The sequence below is a fragment of the Octopus bimaculoides genome, chromosome 15 (assembly GCF_046866305.1).
Source record: "Octopus bimaculoides isolate indiv1 chromosome 15, ASM4686630v1, whole genome shotgun sequence".
Lineage (NCBI taxonomy): Eukaryota > Metazoa > Mollusca > Cephalopoda > Octopoda > Octopodidae > Octopus > Octopus bimaculoides.
Genome location: NC_142942.1, coordinates 56,489,085 through 56,508,860, shown reverse-complemented (window position 1 = coordinate 56,508,860; position 19,776 = coordinate 56,489,085). Strand labels below are relative to the sequence as shown.

General features: G+C 37.9%; 1 protein-coding gene across 1 annotated transcript; it reads left to right on the top strand.

Moving 5' to 3' along the window:
- The first annotated feature begins 123 nt into the window (after positions 1–123).
- LOC106881482 (uncharacterized) lies at positions 124–18,143 on the top strand. The gene is made up of 7 exons (XM_014931881.3): positions 124–540; positions 5,916–5,989; positions 9,507–9,638; positions 10,936–11,020; positions 13,597–13,702; positions 14,865–14,985; positions 15,855–18,143. Exons 1-7 carry the CDS (start codon positions 510–512, stop codon positions 17,133–17,135), a joined length of 1,830 nt encoding a protein of 609 aa, XP_014787367.2. The 5' UTR covers positions 124–509; the 3' UTR covers positions 17,136–18,143.
- The last annotated feature ends 1,633 nt before the right edge of the window (positions 18,144–19,776 follow it).

Below are 19,776 nucleotides of genomic sequence, written 5' to 3'. Positions count from 1 at the left end.
TGAAAACGTATACGCCTATAAATTATTTTGAGACCCTAAACTGTAGTTTGTTTATTCCATGACTACATCCGGTACACTTTATAAAGAAAGTGTCTTTTTTAAGTCATATTATACAACAAAGTGCACTCACCCGGCTAAAGTACCCATTAATGTAGGACTTCAATGATTACAGTTTCATGGGAGTTAACTCTGGTTTATTTATATGAAAAGTTCGTAGACACACTTAAGAGAGCTTAGCTGATTGGCTGAATTCCAAGGACGGTGTTTCTAAGCCGTGTCGTCATTGGTCGCTTCATCTGTATCGCTTGTGTTCTATTTCTCACAAGTCCCACGTTATCGCCACGTAGTTTCTCAGCAAAAGCCACCACTTTTTAAGACTCTGATAAATGGTCTAATAATTCCTACTTAGTCTTCTCGTAGCGACTGTTAACAGCCGATAAGAAACAAATAAAGCAAAAAAAGAAAGACAGAGCAACAAAGAAGAATCTTCGCAATAGATCGTCGTCGCGATGCAGAGCCAATACAACATGCGTAGTCCAGGTAAGCTTTAAAAGCATGAGCTTACTGCCATAATTCTATGATTTTATTATTAATAATAATAATGGTAACTGAGAAAAATGCCAAACTGATCGCATACATTGACATAGCTCTCGTGATGGCCTCGATGAGAGGAGCGTTTTTTTTTATGTTGAACTGAAAAAAAAAATAATGTTGCAGAGAACAAAATAGGTGTGTCTCAAAAAAGAAAGAAAAGAGAACAACAAAGTCCCCCTCCCAGTCTGTCTGCGTGTATTTGTTATTATTAATAATAATAATGAATTCTTTTATTGGCCACAAGGGCTTACATAAAAAACAACATGAAATAACGAATGATAATAGTGTTATTTTCTTGATTTGTCATTTTAGAGATTTGATGATTTGTTTAATGACAGCTCCTACCACTAATGACGGGTGATAATAATAATGAATTACTTATGACTTAGCACAAAATTGAATGTTTGTAGAAGTAAGACTATTACCAATTATATTGATCGACCTTAAGATATTACTGGTACTTAGTTTTTTTTTTTTATCTCACCTCCCAACCCCGCCCTCTCCAAGAAGAATGAAAGACGAAGTCGATTCCAGTGTTAATATGGTAATACTGGCAACGATAAATAATAATGGTAGTCATATGTTTATTATGTAACCCTTGGAATAGCTCGAACATTGTTTTTCAACAATGTTCGAGCTATTCCAACCGTGGCAACTCATCCTTTCTGCAAACAGTGTAACTAACACTACATTATTCAGGATGTACTACATTCTTTTAAAGACAGCAGGGTGAGATTTGAGAGAAATCTAACTGCCTTTTCTAGCAAGTTGATTGACCACGTATAGAGGCCTTTATTAGCTCGATAATAATAATAATAATAATAATAATCGTGATATTGTCTACGATGGCCTTAATAATATGACGATATTAATATAATCTTCACACTAGCCAGAGTTATTATTCCTTTTTAAAGAAGCAATCGAAAAATCGATCACTTGTGATACGGTTGGATTTTATATCTATCTACGATTCTTTGGATCGTTCATTCTTGCATTGCCCAAAATTCCGTCCGTCTTCTGACTCAGGAAGCAAAAAAGGCCAATGAATTTCCTGTGTGACTGCTGTACGAACAAATATTTGGCAGAAGTTGTGATGTTCTTGTCAAGGGCGTAATGTAAACGTGATGTTTCATTATTATGTGATGTTTCTATGTGAAGTTAACATTTATAAAAACAATTCAACATTAAACTCAAATATTACTCGTTATTTCTTTTAAAGAATACTTATTCTTTTTTACAAGGAAAACATGGACAGTGTAGGCCGTCAGCCGACTGTTTCCGTGTATAATAATAATAAAAAAAACAACAACATTATACGTACATTGTATGTATGTATGTATGTACACACACACACACGCATATAATTAGTAAGATACGTCAAAACAGGCATATAATAGAAAAGGTTTAATGTTTAGAAAATGACAATTAAGTGCTCATACCGGACCAGATCACTAAAATCTAACGTCGAACGAAGAGACAGAATTCTGGCAAACAAGAGTTAGCTTTGGGAAATTTGCAGGTCGAGTTAGTGAAAATATATAATGAAATAAAGGATGTTGAGGCGGTTGTTAATGGCTGTGTATACGTGTGTAATGAAAAATCGTCGGTGGTGATTTTTATGTTGTAGTATCTTTCTCGTCAGTTGTGGTTGTTACATACATAGACACACAAGCACACATACACACACGCACTTGCACATATACCCAGACTTATGCACGCATACACATTATATCATTACAGACCATTAACATTTGTTCTATAAGTCTGTGTTGTAGCCATCTGTCACCGACCCCTCTCAGTTTGCTAAATAATAATCTCTCTTCATGAAAGCTGGCCAAATAATAATCTCGGTGATACTTTTTATATCAAATAGTCGAAATTTTCAATATTCAATTAATCAATCAATCATACTTGATTGCTGTCCTATAATTCTCTTCAGCCAGCTTCTCAATATTGTATTTCATAGCATTTGAATAGAATATTAACCCAATAATATTTCTACATTGCCATTTGAAAACAGCCAGTATGCCATATTCAGTTAGTAGTTATATTTAGCTATTTATAAATTAATGCCACATACAGTCTATGTGTAGTTATTTTATTCTTTCATTCTTCTGTGTGAGAAGCATTACATCTGGACATTGTTCATCCCTCTGTACACAAGTCAAACTACCAAACTTGCTTACAGAAGGAGAATATGAAAAACCCATTTGAAAAGAATGGTTTAAAGTCTTAACACCAATACAGTAATTTTAATACATTTCCTAACTATGAATTTGTAATAATTCTACATATTCTGTCTTTTACTTGTTTCATTCATTGGACTGTGGCCATGCTGGGGCCCCCACCTTGAAGGGTTAGTCAAATAAGTCACACCCACTACATATTTTTTAATTCTGGTTCTTATTCTGTTAGTCTTTTGCTGGTCTGCTAAGTTAGGAGGCTGTGAACAAACCAACAGCGATTGTCAAGCTGTGGTGGGGTATAAACACAACACACTAAAGACACACGCACAGATATGTATGTGTGTGTGTGTGTGTGTGTATATATATATATATATATTCATACATCAGAAGCTCCGTACCTTACTATAGCCCCAGGCCAACCGAAGTGTTCTGTGCAGGTTTGGTATGTAGAAACTGAAAGAAGCCCATTGCACACACGCATGTGTTTGTGTGTGTGTGTATATATGTATATGCGTCTCTGTTTGTGTCTCCTTGTCATGCTCTGGGATAGTTATAATGAGCGTCACTGTCATTCTGGCAGTGTGCTTTGTTTCATGTCTTCTGTATGAACATGTGCTGCCATAGCAGAATATTAGCTTGCTTGAAAACAGTTGAGGATTGGTGACAGGAAGCGCATCCAGCTGCAGAGAATCTGCCTCAATGATTTCTGTCCGACCTATGCAAGCATGGAAACATGAACATTAAACTGATGATGATGATGATGATGATGTGATGGAAGTTGACTCAGTAATGAATATGACCATTGCTTGTTTAACGAGTTGCACAGCAAAGGTAATATTTTTGGCCTGACAAACTGCAGCCTTAACCACAGTGCTCAGATAAACATCTTTTCTCAGTTAAATGCATTATTGTTGGGTGAGAAAGTACATCATGCCAGATATCAAAGCCTTTACAACTGAATCTCTGCCATTGTTAAGAATTGAAGCTCTGTCACTGACTTGCCTAAACAATATCTTTATTATGAGCACTATTGATCAGAAACGTACATAATGTTGCTTGTCTTTAGAAAGATAGGATAAATCGTTGACACTGTAGCAGCTGTTAATGCAATGACATGAAATCGACTTCAGTCATTTAAGGCTGTGGCTTACTTAGAACCTTCTTCACTGTGAAACTTGCAAGCTAAAACAGATAAAATGCCACTTAAAGATCCTTGCTGCTGTTTGACCCCTTAGGTTAATCTTGATCATGTATGACCAAGACCTATTTCAGCTTTGACCACCCTGGTTTTTCTCTCTCTGATATTAGGGTATATTTTATCTGATGTGTGCTCTCCTGTTTTCAAGTTAGTAAAAGTGAGATTTGAGATTAGTGGGTCAAATGATTGCATAGAAACTTCCTTTGGGGGTAGGTATTTCATTTTGATTCACTTGATGAAGGCTGACCTAGGGTTAAACAATAACTTATTAAGAAAACAATTGCGTTAAGAACAGACCAATAAGGAAGCCTCTACTTGGTCGTTCAGCCTGCTAGAAATAACAGCCAAATCTTTCTTAACTTGCACCCTACTGTTTTAAAAATGGAATGACACACCGGAAAGTGTAGCCCTTGGTACATACTTTGTGTGTAAAAAAAAAAGGCAGGATGGTCATTGGTAGAATGTCTGTGGTCATGAGAAAAGCCTGTCTTGGAGCTCAACAACAAGAACAGTTCTATTGTGTACTTTGCAGCATAGGAAAATGATAATGGGTCAGGTGATGGAAACATGTAATTTTGTGGTGATACGTTTGGAAAGTTGGGAATTTGATCTTGCTATGATTAAAATACAGTCTGAGTAGATCAATGTTGCCATAGAGGAGATTGCTTAAACTGATTAAGAAGCGAGGACTAAACATATGAGAAGGTCATTGGTTTATTTATTTTTTTATTTGCTTTTTGTTTATTGTTGAATAACCACAACCACTCCACTCGCCTCATCTCTTCTAGAATAGATTTTATGGCATGCTGGCAGATGTAATCAAATAAATTTGTTTGAGAAATGTCATTCCAAGATTAGCTGTGTGGTAAGAAGTTTGCTTTCCAACCCAATGGTTCTGAGTTCAGTCACACTGTGTGGCACATTGGGCCTTCTACTATAACCCCAGGCTATAGTAGAAGGGCAATTGTCTTCTACTATAGCCTTGGGCTGACCAAACCCTTGTGAGTGGATTTAGTCGACAAAAACTGAAAGAAGCCTGTTGTGTATATATATATATATATATATGTATATATATATATATATATATATATATGTATATATGTGTGTTTGCCCCCCCAACATCACTTGACAACCGATGCTGGTGTGTTTATATCCCTGTAACTTAGCGGTTTGGTGAAAGAGACTCATAGAATAAGTACTAGGCTTACAAAGAATAATTCCTGAGGTCGATTTGCTCGACTAAACGTGGTGCTCCAGCATGGCCGCAGTCAAAATGGCTGAAACAAATAAAAGAATATATATATGTATATATACACACACACACATAGATATATACATGTATATATCATCATCATCAACATCATCATTCTACATCTGCTTATCCATGCTGGCACGGATGGAACATTTTGAGAGAATTCAACTGGTCAGATCCACATCTTCCTCCAATGTTGCGTCCCATTTTCTGGCTTTGTTTCTACAGCTGGGTGTCCTTCCAAACACTGACAATTTTACAGAATGCAATGAATACATTCTCCCTGGCACCAGCTGTAAAGTTTGCCATGACATCACCAAGAGTAAAGAGTCCCTCTTGAGTCCAATCTCGTTACTGTTTGGATTGATGGCTAATATTTAAAATCCCCATTTTCACATTCAGCTAATAACTACAACGTCTTTTCTTTTGGTTGTTGTTGTTAATTTTTATACTTGCATAAATCTTTTTTTACTGTTGACTGTTTACTATGGTTATTGTTAATCAACCAGCTTTGAACGAGCTGTGGACCTTGTTTAGAGACATGTCACAACATCTGTCGTAGAGCCTGAATTAATGACCATACGGTCAGGAGATCAATACCTTGACCGCACTCATGTTGTGTGTGTGTGTGTGATCTTTACTTGGTGAGAAAATGTCTAAATGTTTATTTTCTTTCTCTTTGCAGCTGTGAAGCGTCTAATGAAAGAGGCACAAGAACTGAAAGATCCAACTGAGTTATTCTATGCCCAACCATTAGATGTAAGGAGCTTATTTTACTCTTTGAAATATAGCTATGTGGTTAAGAAGTTTGCCTCTCAGTCACATTTTTGGGGTTCAGTCTCCCTGCATGGTGCCTTGGACAAATATATGAAGCAGGTACTGAAAAGTTCCTGGCTTTGGGTAAAAGGAAATACAAGAGGATTATTTAATTATGATTTTATTGAACATATTCCCCTCTCAGATTCACACACATATCGCAGGGGGTCCTTCAGTTTTTCTAAACCCTGTAAAAGAACTCGGATGGTTGGGTTTCCAACCAACCCTTTCACAATACCTTTAAAGCCAGGAACTTTTCAGCACCCCCTTGTATAGCATCAGGTCAATCAAAGCATTGTAAATGTATTTCGTAGATGAAAACTGAAAGAAGCCTGTAGAATTATACATCAGCTCCGTTTTTTTTATTGTTACAGTCTTTTTATACAATATATTCTCTTTAAACCTCCGTCTGGCTTATGTTTCTGCTGTATGGATATTTTGTTATGTGGTGTTTCTTTGCATCCTGTTAGTTCATCCTGGTTAAATGTTTTAACCAGGATGAATAAAATACTGTAATAATAATAAAAAAAGAAACACGTAGAAGTATATTTCTTCATCTTTATTTTAATAATCTGTGATGTACACTCGGCCAACTGTTTATGATCCAACAAGTGAAATACCATGAGATTGTTTACCTTAAATAATCCCCAGTTATCCCTTATCGTTCGATGTGGTTAGCCAAAACCTGAGTTATGCTTGAGTGCTACGGTCATACCTGTGCTGCCATTCGTTTCTAGCCTTCCATGAAAACATGTCTGGTCATGTGAAAATATTGTGAGAGATGTGACTTCTATTTCTAGCAGCTGCATCACCCGGCCTGCTAGAGGCTCCATCTCATTGGTTCATTCCATTTGTTATGTTTATGAGCCTGGCTCTTTCTCCCCCTCCTCATCTTTTCCTCAACTTTGAGTGAACAGGGATGGAAGTGAGTGTAGTGAAGGACTGGATGGACCATCAGCCTCTGAGGAAACAGGACAGCACACGGCCATAATTACTTAGAATAATAAATTATTTTGGCTCTCTCTCTCTCTCTCTCTCTCTCTCTCTCTCTCTCCCTCTCTCTCTCAGTATGTAGATAACCAGTTCGGTATCTATGTCCTTTTGCTAGTCTGGTGATGTGTCTTCAATGAACACATGTCTTCAACAGAAGATTCGTTGTCATCATCATCATCACCACCATCATCATCATCATCATCATATGTGAGTATGTGTGTGTGTGTGTGCATGTGTGTGCGTATGTACATATGTATCTATAACTGCCAAAATGCTGTTTTAGCTAGTGTACTGTTGCTAACCTCTTACTCTTTTTATATATATGTGTATATACACACACATGCACAACACATACACACAAACTCATGCACACAGACATATATAAATACATACATACATGCATGCATACATACATATTTATATATGTGTGATGAGTGCCACAGAATAAACAAATGTATTGATTCCCGTCTGTCTTTCTCTCTTGAATACACAAAAGCACAAATAGATCTGAATATATCCAGAACTGGTCAAATACAAACACTCGACCGTAAGTGAATGGGAATGGATCTCCTTTATTTTTGGCAATGGGAGGTTAATTGTTTGATAAAACGAACTACTTACTCATTGATTTAGCATATAAGTAACCGAGTATTCCACAGTCATGTGTACCCTTAATGTAACCCCCTAGTAGAATCACTATAGCTATATGTGTGTGTGGTTAAGGATGGGATAAATGTTCATAGCTAGAGATATGTGTAGGCGAGAAGCTAAGCTTGTGTTGTGTGTTTGCATTGTGTGGGAGTGTATGGTTGAGAGCTTGCATGAAGACTGGCTTTAGCATAATGTGTATTGTCTGTATAGTTATGCTGTGTGTGTGTGTGTGTGTGTGTGTGTGTGTGTCAGTTAAGATATCTGGCTCTGATAGTACAATAGTGAGACATACTTCTATAGCATGCTGTGTTCTATCAGGTAATCATTTAGGTTCATGCTATACAAGCTCATCTGACAGTTCTATTATCAAAGGTATGGAACTTAGAGCAGCTGACATTTAAAGCCTTTTTATATTAAATTATATTTATCTTTCATTGCATGCAGTAGCTTTTCTGTTGGTCCCATTAATAATCAAATAGTACACTATATATATATATATATATGTGTGTGTGTGTGTGTGTGTGTGTCATTGTTCAGTTTTATTTCAAGATTTCTTGCCAATAGAGAAAGAGTCGGTTTCTAACCTAGATTCAAGGCTCCTTCACTGGAATTTCAACATCAGCAGCAGCCTATTTTTGTTTGTATGTCTATGTGCAGATTTGTATGTTTTGTTTTATGTATGTATTTTCATGCATTTAGATGCATATCTAAACTTCTGGAAAGTTTTACAGATTTTCACTGTTCCAGTGATGGATTGAATCTGTAATCTTCGAATTAGCTTTCCCCTTTGTGGTTTTGAAAAGCCTAATTTCGCAAGATTGGTATTTAGGCAGTGTGTTACATATCCCTGGACCCCAATAATTACAGATATAAACCTGACCTTGTAACCTGGATAGAGTAACTGCAGATTTCTCAATAGTTCAGCGTAGGTGTTCACTTTTTTACTCATCTTCAGCTTTATGTGAACATCCGCTGGGCAGCTAATTTCCACAACTGTGCACAGTTTCTCTTCTCTATCCCAAACCATTATATCAGGTCTGTTGTGCTTACATTTTATTGAGGTTTTCACTGGGACATTCCACCAGTACTCCTTTTTATTTTTTTCAATGCCAGTGATGCGTGTCCAGCCCATTTAAGAGTATCCTTGATGCGTCGGGTGATATGATGTGCTTGAGAAGACCTGTTGAGTCAAGTAAAACCAAAATCACAGCTGTGGCCAGTTCCCCCAGACTGGTTCCAGTGCAGGTGGCAAGAAAAAAAGACACCCACTACACTCTTGGAGTGGTTGGCCTTAGGAAGGGCATCCAGCTGTAGAAACATTGTGAAATCAGATTGGAGCCTGGTGGAGCTCTCCAGACCTCAGTCAAAGCTTCCAACCCATACCAGCATGGAAATGGACGTTAAACGATGATGATGATACCAGCTTCCAGGAATGTCTTATATATGTGTATGTATATATATATATATATATATAATATGGTCTTCTTCCAGTTTGGACCCAATCCGCTCACAAGATTGACCTGGGGCTATTGCTGATGACACTTGTCCAAGGTGCCACTCAAAGGGGCAGGACCGAACCTGAACACATGGTTGGGAAGCAAACTTCTTAACCACATAGCCATAAATATTTCTATATTATGTCATAAAAATTCTTCCCCAAAACCCTATGAATATTATATTGCTTTTAAATAAAACCATGCAAGTTCTACATGATTGAAATATGTCATCTTCGTGTTTTTTCTCTTTTTCTGTTTGATTTGGAAAGGTCATTAATGGTGAGAAATAAAATTGATGTATTATTTGTCTCTTTTTTTAGGATAACTTATTTGAGTGGCATTTCACAATTCGCGGTCCAATTGATACGGATTTTGATGGTGGAATTTTCCATGGCCGTATTGTACTTCCACCAGATTACCCCATGAAACCTCCCAGTATTATTATTTTGACTGTAAGTAAATTATGATTTTTTAAATTTCTCATTTTTAATAAGGATATTGAAAGTATGTAGATTGTATTGTTTGAAGCAGATCCTATGTGGATATCGCTTCATGTGCATTGCTGGGTAGCTCTGGTCTGAGGTTGGGTTTGTCAGCTTTTATAATCATTAGCTAAAATTTCTAGAACTTTCTATCTAGCTGTTTAGTGGGGAAAACACACTTCATTTGGAGTTTGCTACATCAACTATAAGCCATTTGGTGCTGATTGGTCAAGCTATATTTGTAATGCCTTTTATGGTGACCCATTGCCTTTTACGACAGGATGTTAGGTTGTGATCCTGAACGGGGAAAATCTGAGAATGACGGTTCAAAACTCAGCAGGAACATTGCTTCAGTAGAAATGCCATCAAGTCATCCAAGCATAGAAATACCGAAAAAGAAAAAGACCAACAAATCAGTCCTCATACAAACACGCTCATATTGTCACATTTGTATAGATACACAGTTATGCTGTGTCGTTCACTCACACACACACACGTTCACATTTGCTCACATTCACTCAACATACTTCCTTGTACTTCTCTTTATCTATATACACCTCGCATTCATACTATCATGCTTATACACACATTCATGCATGCCTAATACTTGCAGCTGATCACATGCAAAAATGCCCACTCGCTGTCACATTCTTATACAAGCACTAATGTTTGCACTATACACACTCTCTCTCTCTCACACACATACACACACACACACACACACACATCATGCTAAAGTTTATTCGTACACATTCTCAGACACTCAAATATGATCATCTTCTCATTCATGAACACATTTAAAAGCAGTCTTTCTCTTTCCTCTTATGTTCTCTGTTTCAATTCCTATTTCTGTCTTCTTTTCTTTTTCTTTCCTGAGACTCTTTCTCTCTCTCTCTCTCTCTCTCTCTTTCTCTCTCTCTCTCTCTCTTTCTCTCTCTCTCTCTCTCTCTCCCTCCCCCTGCCTTGATCTCGATCTACATATCACCACACTGTTTGACTTTCTGTTTTTTCTCTCTCCCTTCCTCTCTCTCTCTCCCACTCTCACTCTCTCCAAATTCTTCCTCTTTATTTTTCTCTCTCTCATCAAACTATTTCCCTCTTTTTCCACTTCTTTCTCATCACACTTGTTTCCTCTCGCATTCTCTTTCTTTCTCTCTTCATATTTCTTCACCATATTTTCCTCTGTTTTTCTACTCCATTTCTTCTTCCTCCTATATTTTACTATTGCTTTCTCATCTAATAACATCAAATTTCTTCTTTCTTTCAGCCCAATGGTCGTTTCGAAGTTAACAAAAAAATCTGTCTGAGTATCTCTGGTCATCACCCAGAATCATGGCAACCATCTTGGTCAAGTAGGTTGATTTATGAAATTCATGTGAAACCACTCATTAGCAGATCACTCTTAATTAAATTTGCTTTTAATTTTCTCTTTCATCTATTCATATAACGACTTTGTTTTCCTTCTGCTTTTCATTAGCTGAAAGCATCATCACTTCTCTTTGTATGATAGATATTGGGTCATCTCATAAATAATGTGGTTTTTTCAATTGCATGACCTAAAAGTCGAAGGGGGACTGGATAGACTACCTGCATCAGCTTGCTATAAAGGCAGGTAGTAATTTTACCTTGTACCTATTCTTAGTGAAAGTTATGAAGAGTGTAGTTCGATTTTAAGTTATTCTTACAGAGCTATAATGGAAGTGACAAAGGAGCATATTTGGCATATTTTGCTTTATGAGTTCAATAAAGGCAACAACGCAATGGAAAGTGTGAGGAATATTAATGCCATATATGGGGATTGAACAATAAGTGTAAGCCAGTGTCAACAGTGGTTCCAGAAATTCCAAGCTGGAAACTACAGCCTAGAAGATGAGCTCCATCCTGGTAGATCTGTAGAGTTCGATGAATATGTCCTGCAAACCCTGGTGGAACAAAATCCCATCGTAAATGTTGAAGAACTAGCAGAGAAACTTGAATTTGGTCATTCAACCATTCATCGACACCTGTGTGCCATCGGAAAAGTCAGCAAATTGGATCTTTGGGTTCCTCACAAACTTTCCGAGTCTAATTGCGTGCAGAGAGTGAATGTGTGCTCTTCTTTGCTGTCACGTCTCACGAATGAACCCTTTTTGGACTGAATAGTGATTGAAAAATGGGTTCTCTATAAACGATAACAATGGAGATCTACTGTAAGCAGCTTGAATGGCTTAAGTCAGCACTAGAAGAAAAACGACCATCTTTGGTTTCGAGACAATGCTCTACCGACCACATTCAGAGTAATTTCACACACCCCTGCCCTTACCCCCTTCCCATCTTCCCAGATGTGGCAATTCCATGATGAGGAATTCTAATATAACACCCCTCCCCCTTCTCTGTTGAATTAATTTGCATAATACTTTTACCTTATTGATTAACAGTGCTACCATATCGTCGATTAATCTCTCTTAATCTTTTAATTAATACTGCCCAGCTACTCTACTCTATTAATAAATGTCTTTTCTCTTAATTGATAATCTTAACAATGTCAACTTCCATTTGTTAATTAATATCCCTAGCCTGTTAGGAAATACTGTAACTTTGTCACAACATATATATATATGTGTGTGTGTGTGTGTGTGTGTTTCCCCACTGCTGCTTGGCAATCAGTGTTGGTTTGTTTATGACCTTGTATCTTTGTGGTGTGACAATAAATACCAGACTTTCAAAAAAATATAAGTACTGGTGTTGATTTGCTTGACTAAACCTTTCAAAGTGTTACCCCAGCATGGCCTGAAAGAAGCAAGGAATTTACATTCGATCTGATCTGATTTTGCCACAAACAAAGCCATCAGAGATGTCTGGGAGACAGAAACTGTGTGGAAGTGTTTCAGATGTTTATGTCTTTTTTTTTTGTGTTTTACTTGTTTCAGTCATTGGATAGCGCCCATGCTGGGGCACCACCTTGAAGGGTTTTAGTGAAACAAATCAACTGCAGGCCTTAGCTTTCTAAGTCTGGGGCTTATTCTATTGGTCCCTTATTACCGAACTGCTAAAAGATGGGAGACATAAACAAACTGATTCCAGTTGCCAAGAAGCATGCACACACTGGGCTTCCTTCAGTTTCCATCTGTCCAATCCACTCACAAGGCATTGGTTGGCCTGGAGCTAAAGTAGAAGGCACTTACTCAAGGTGCCACGCAGTGGGACTGAACCTGGAACCATGTGGTTGGGAAGCAAGCTTCTTGTCACAACACAGCAATGCATGTGCTTATGTTTATATGTGTCTATAAACATATGCCAGTAGGCACAGGTTGGTCAGATGGTGAAGACGTTCATTTTGCATCCACAAGATCCTGGGTTTGGTCCTGCTGCATGGCATCTTGGGCAAATATCATTTACTAAAGCTCTGGGTTGACCCATACCTTGTGAGTAAAATTGAGAACCCGTATAGAGCCTATTGCTTGGATTGTGCCCATAATGTAAAAGGTACAGCCTGAGAATTACATTAAGGGTACACTTACGAATTAATTCAGGAGCGGGTAATTCAGTTGAAATCAAACAACTGAATCCTCATTGTTGCATGACAGAATGTTGAATAAAAATGCTTTCTTGCATTCAGTTATATCTTTTTACACTTATGGTAATTTTACTTTCACCTTTCTGATGTTGATACAATGTATAATGAAGTACTGGGGTCAGTAGAATTGATTGAAACCGTTGATGGTGGTTCTCTTGGTATGGTCACAATCCATTGACAATAGTTAAGTATTTTCTTTTGAGTTGGCTGCTGGGACCACTTGTATGGTTTTGGTTCAGGCGTTGACAGCTGAATGGCCCCAGTGTGTGTGTATGTGTGTGTGTGTGTGTGTGTGTGCATGTATACAGGGTGTGGCAGAAAGGTTGCCCAAATTTCAGCCTTACACGTCACATTTGTTTATCTCTTTTCCAGTTCGCACTGCATTGTTAGCCATTATAGGATTTATGCCTACTCATGGGGCTGGTGCTATTGGATCCCTGGATTACACAGCTGAAGAACGGAAAGTACTTTCTAAAAAGTAAGTTGTCAACATCCGAATTGTAAAGGGGAAGTTACTCTACGTCTTTCTTTTCTTTTTTTTTTTCCTTTTTATAAAGGGGAAGTAACTCGAAGAGGACGCGGGTAATACAAAAGTTTTTTTAAAGATCCATCGCCCTATCCTCAGCAAACATTTATTTATTTGCAAAAAAACTATGGTTGACTTCTGCACTCACGCACAAAGGTTTCTGAATTTTACATGAGATTTGCTTTTATTTGAGAACATGTAGCAATTAATGACAATGGTTATGATGCAGCATTTGTAGATAGTTGTAGGATAAATTTCAGAAAATTTGCTTTTTAGTAAGGATAGTAGTAGTAGTAGTACGGGGACATGTACTGTAATCGTGGGTTGCTACATCCGCCATTTGATGGTGATTCCTTATTTCTGGTGGATGACTCACTTGCACCACTCAGGTGGCAACTCTCCAGCCCAGGGGTCTGTTTGAGTAGTCAGTGCTGGTGAGGATTTTACAAGGTCAGAATGCAAATCTTACCTCAACCTCGTTTAGTCCCCTTTTGTAGGATGCAGAAGAAACGTTACGTCTGTTCTTTGATATGCTGGTTTCCAATGTTAATTTATTAATTAAATAATTGTTATTCGAATCCTACTTTTCAACTTGTTCTTGTTGCTGCTTAATCCTAATAGAGCAATCAGATCAAGGTGATGCTGTAGCATGGTCACACTTCAGTGACTGAGACAAGTAAAAAATAAAAGGTCAAGGCCTCTCCAGCCATAGCCATCCAATAAGGGCGACATTATTTAATGTACCCTTTATCTTTTAAGATGGTTAGTTATGGTTTAAAGAAAACTTGGCTGCTTTTTTGACAGCAGGGTACTTCTCTTGGTGACTTGTTGCTGCTAAGCTCCAAATTTATCCTGACAGAGCTAACAGACCTGTGTCAAAGGTGACCATTCCACCTTTTTACCAAATGCAACGCACTTACGGCCCCATTATCCAATACATATTCCTTCTTTAGATCATCAAAGTGTAATTCAGATGCTATATTTACAAGATAAAGTGGGACCTCTTAGGGTAACCAAAGAACATAAAAGGGGTTAGTAGTTTGTGCAGAGAATGGAATTTTGGTGATTATTTTGTAAAGTTTGCATTTCTTTAAAAATGATTTCCTCACTGCAGGTCCCTGTGCTGGAAATGTCCTGTATGTGGTTCTGTAAATAATGTGTTGAAATCCTTAACTGATGCTTCCAAGAAAACCAGTGAAGAAGCTAAAGATTTAGCTTCAAAGATTAATTTTCAGGTGAGAAATATATTCATGCTTCCACTTCACGTGTGTATGTGTGTGTGTGTGTGTGTGTGTGTGCGTGTTACTCAGGAAAGATTAATTACATGGAATGTTATTTTCAATATTTAGAAGGAGTGTTTTTTTTTTTTTAGGTATGGCTGTGTGGTAAGAACCATGTGTTCCCAACCACATGGTTCCAGGTTCAGACCTATTGTGTGACACCTTAGCCAAGTGTCTTCTACTATAAATCTGGGTTGATCATCCTCATTTAGCATGCGTTTTCCATGCTGGCATGGGTTAGACCGTTTGGTTGGAACAAATTTATGCTAAACTAGCGAAAATATTCATGGGAGATAACTCTTTGCTAGTAAGCCGATCCTACACGAATGCATTTGGTACCTGATAGATTTATTTTACAAATTCAACAACGACTTACAATAGAATCGGTAGAATGCTAAGTAAACTATATTGTAGGATTGAGTTCTCTATAGGTTCAATCCACATCTACATAGAATCGATTTTGTTTTTCATCTTTCCTAAAATCTATGAAATAAGTACCAGCCTCAGCTGTTCTTTATGGATTTACTGTAATAATCTGGTACTAGATGATCTCTTATCGTTAACTTGTTTCACTCATTGGAATGTGGCCATGCAGGGGCACTGCTATGATGAGTTTAGTCCAGTACTTATGAAGTGTAGAACTCATTCTATCAGTCTCTTTGCCAAACCACTAAGTTATGGGGACTTTAAAAAAACCAGCACCTGTTGTCAAGCAGTCGTGAGGAGCGCACGCACACACACATTCCTTTTTGTTTTGATATTGAAATTTAATCCACAGACTCAAATGTTGTTTTCTCTTTTCTTTTTCTGTGTTCTTGGAACAGAGTGAGAAGGGAAATAAATCTGGCTCTGATAAGGCTTCTACGACTGCAACCACATCATCCAATGCTGGGTTTACACTGACTGGTAGCAGCACAGTAGCAGGAGCAGAAGGAGGAGGTGCAACAGCAGCAAGTGTAGCCTCTGCAGCAGCAGCAGCAGCAACTACATCTACCCCAACCTGGATGATGCCACCCAACATGAACTATCCTTCACCCTTAAACATGGGCAGCATGCCCGGAATGTTTCCTCAGTCATCTCCCTTCTTTGCCCCGATGACTGGACAGTTTCCTTACCATTTCAGATTTCCATATCCTCCAACCAGTATGGACCCAAATGTCAATTCCATGCCAAATTGTCGAATGATGCCCCCATTTCCAAATCCATTTTTACCCCCAATGTTTCCGGCTAGTTATGCCTTTCCCCAGCCTGGTGTCACTGATAACTCAAACGCTTCCGTTGCGAATGTTATGCCATTTTCTTTCCCTTTCATGCCCGGTTTTCCGACTGTGCCTGCTGCCGTGTCTGCAACAAGTGCAAGTGTCACGACCTCTGCTCCTGTTTCAAGCCCTGCTACCGTAACATCCAGCTCCACCAGTTCAACAGAAGCTTCTCAGTCGAAACAGCTGACTTCATCTTCTGCATCCAAACCAACTTTTACTAATCCGTCCACCACAACCACTACTGCTACTACTAATAAATCCTTACTTAATGCCACTGGAGGCATATCCCAAAACAGTACAGATTCTGCTAGCACCCAAGGTCTTTCAGATCCAGCCCAGCCGCCATCGTCACAGCGAGTCTCAGATAATGCGTCAGACAACACATCACCAACAGTAGAGACCATCACAGCTGTCAGGAATGATGTGGATGTTGTAGCCTGTCCTTCACCTTCCTCCTCTTCTCCTCTTGCTTCTGCCACACAAAGCACGACTTCGCCTGGAACTACACTTCGGCATCGTACGACGACTGCTGCTACGACAGAAACACAACCAACATCTTCGTCGTCATCAGAAACATCGCTATCATCAACGACAACAACAACAACAACAGCACCAGCAAACACGTCTAATACAAACACATCCGCCACTACAACATCATCACCTCCACAGATGGAGACTGCAGACATAGCTTCACCGCCAAATGCTACTACGCAGAGACCCTCTTCAAGGGGTACAGCAAGCTTTGTTCTGATGATGATGCTAGGAGCAATGATCCTTTTGCTGTGTTTGCGCCGTCTTTATGTCAGTGTGGACCATTTACCATATTCAGATTATATGCAGTAGACACGTGAAAATCTCCACATTTAGCAAACTATTTTGATTGCACTGAAACTTGAGTACTCCCCTAACACTCCCACTAACATCGTCAATTGTCGTTTTTAGACCAGATTCCACTCTCTGTTATTTGAAGTGGTGATGGGGGTAAATATACAGATACAGACATACATTTATATATATACACATAATTATATATATATATATATATATATATATATATATATATATATATACATATATACACATAATTATATGTGTATATATGTTTATATGTATGTGTGTGTATATGAATATGTGTATGTATGTATATATGTCTGTATATGTGTATGTAAATATGTATATGCATGTATGTATGTATGTATATATATGTATATAAATGTATATTTCATGATGTTGATGATGATGATGATATTATATGTATAAATACATATATAAATATATATATATGTCTATATATGTATGTAAACATACATACATGTATAGATGCACACACACACACACACACACACACATTTCGTTCATATTTTATTTTTAATTTAAAAGCAAAACAGAAAGAAAGAAAAAAATAAACCATAATTTCTATATAATCTTGACATGACATATCAAACGTGTCAGAAGAAAATCTTGCAAGGCATAAAAGATGGAAGAAAGGAATAAAATAAAATACAAAAACAAACAATCCCAAAATAAAATAAAATAAAAAAAATGTAAGAAACTGAATTTCTTAAAAGGTGAAAAAGAACAAAAATGAAAAATAAAAAAATAACCACACTGTCTTTCTCTCTCTAAAAGGTTTTTTTCTCTTTATTTTTATTGTTGTTTTAAAAATATAGACTTTACAGTTTTGTATCCTTCCTTTTAGGAAAAAAACTTGACTGAAATTTAGGACAGTTTTACAAATTTTTATTTTTTTTTTTTTAAATAATTTTTTTTTTCAAAATAAATGAAAATGGGGAAGAGAGTAAAAGAAAGGGATGAGAATGAAGGAGAAAGTAAAATATTTGAAAAAATAAACCTGTATTTTTTTTATTATTTCTTTTTGCTTACCTTCATTATAGAAAATATTTTGAATCAGCACCATCATCATCATCATTGTTATCAACATCATTTTCATTTGTAACTTCTTTTCCATGCTGGCATAGCCTGGATGAGTTGATATAATCCTCATCATTTCATATTGGTAAGAACTGCTTTCATAGACGAATGTATGTGTCATTTGGCCCTTTCTATTACTGACCCTGCTTTTCTAGAATGCACCAAGTGCATTTTCTCATTGCATTAAGACTAGGGAGGCTGGATGAGTGGTGATGGTTCAAGCCCGTTCTTATTAGGGGCCAGTGTTCTCTTACTCTAGTCATCATCATCTTCATTTTATGTCTGCTTTCCATGCTGGCATGGGTTGGATGAGTCGATACAATCATTTCATATTGGGAATTACTGCACTTAGTGCTTGTATGTTTCACTTGGCTGGATGTCCTTCCTGTCATCGACCATTTTATCGAGTGTCCTGGCTGCATTTTATCATGGCACCGACTCTAGAGAGGTCGATAAGTCATTGGCAAGGTAAGACTTGAATTTATTTTTATTTATTATGGTGGGTTAGTTTTTGCATGTATGTGAGGGAGAGAGAGAGACAGACAGACATCTTACCTCGTCGCGCGTGTGTGTAAATGTGTGCCTGTGTGTGTATGTAGAAGATTTCAATCCATTTAAACTTATGGAAGTATGAACTCAACCTCAGTTCAGGGCTCTCCACCTAATTCGAACCTCTGCGAGACCTGGAAAGATGCAGGTAGAAACGTGTGTAGAATTTTGGTATACGATGGAGCCCTGGTGATGGTCAGAGTATTGACTGCAGTCGTAAGATTGGAATATTCTTGGACAATTTTATTATATTTGGAGACAAAGGCAATGGAACTGGCAGAATCATCACCATGTTGGGTAAAGTGTTGAGCCAAGGTCGACTTATCCTTTTGGAGTCGATTAAATAAGTACCAGTTAATGCACTGGAGTTGATGAAATCGAGTTAATCCCTTCCTCCAAATTTGAGGCCTTGTGCTTCCGGTGTAAAGGATTATTATTATTATGAAATGATATGCTGTGATTGAGAAGACCCAGCAAGTAAAGTGAGATCACAGCTGTTGCCTAAAGCAGTGTCGCATAACCAGTCCATTTAAAAAGTACCTTTGAATCGTTGGGTGACATGCCGTGCTTGAGGAGACCTATTGAGTCAAGTAAAATCGAAATCACAATCAAATGGAAATTGTGGTTGTGGCCGATGTCAGTATCGCCTGACAGGCTCTCATGCTAGTAGCACCCAATAAGCACCATTCATGCATGGGTCGTTGCCAGTGCCGCCTGATAGCTCCCGTGCCGGTGGCACGTAAAAAGCATCCACTACAACTCTCGGAGTGGTTGGCTTTAGGAAGGGCAGCCAGCTGTAGAAACATTGCCAGATCAGATTGGAGCCTGGTGCAGCCCACCGGCTTGCCAGACTCCAGTCAAACCGTCCAACCCATGCTAGCATGGAAAATTGACGTTAAACGATGATGATGATGGTGAGCTGGCGGAATCATTAAGATTATTTTCGAAAAAATCAAATATTGTAAAAATATTTTATTGTTTCCTTTACTGTTTTGTTTTATTT

Bases quoted from the DNA above. Each gene is read 5' to 3' on its own strand.
- LOC106881482 (XM_014931881.3), top strand. From the start codon at position 510: ATGCAGAGCCAATACAACATGCGTAGTCCAG. The intron at 9,639-10,935 runs GTAAGTAAATTA...TCTTTCTTTCAG, and splicing joins CCAGTATTATTATTTTGACT to CCCAATGGTCGTTTCGAAGT. The intron at 13,703-14,864 runs GTAAGTTGTCAA...TCCTCACTGCAG, and splicing joins CGGAAAGTACTTTCTAAAAA to GTCCCTGTGCTGGAAATGTC.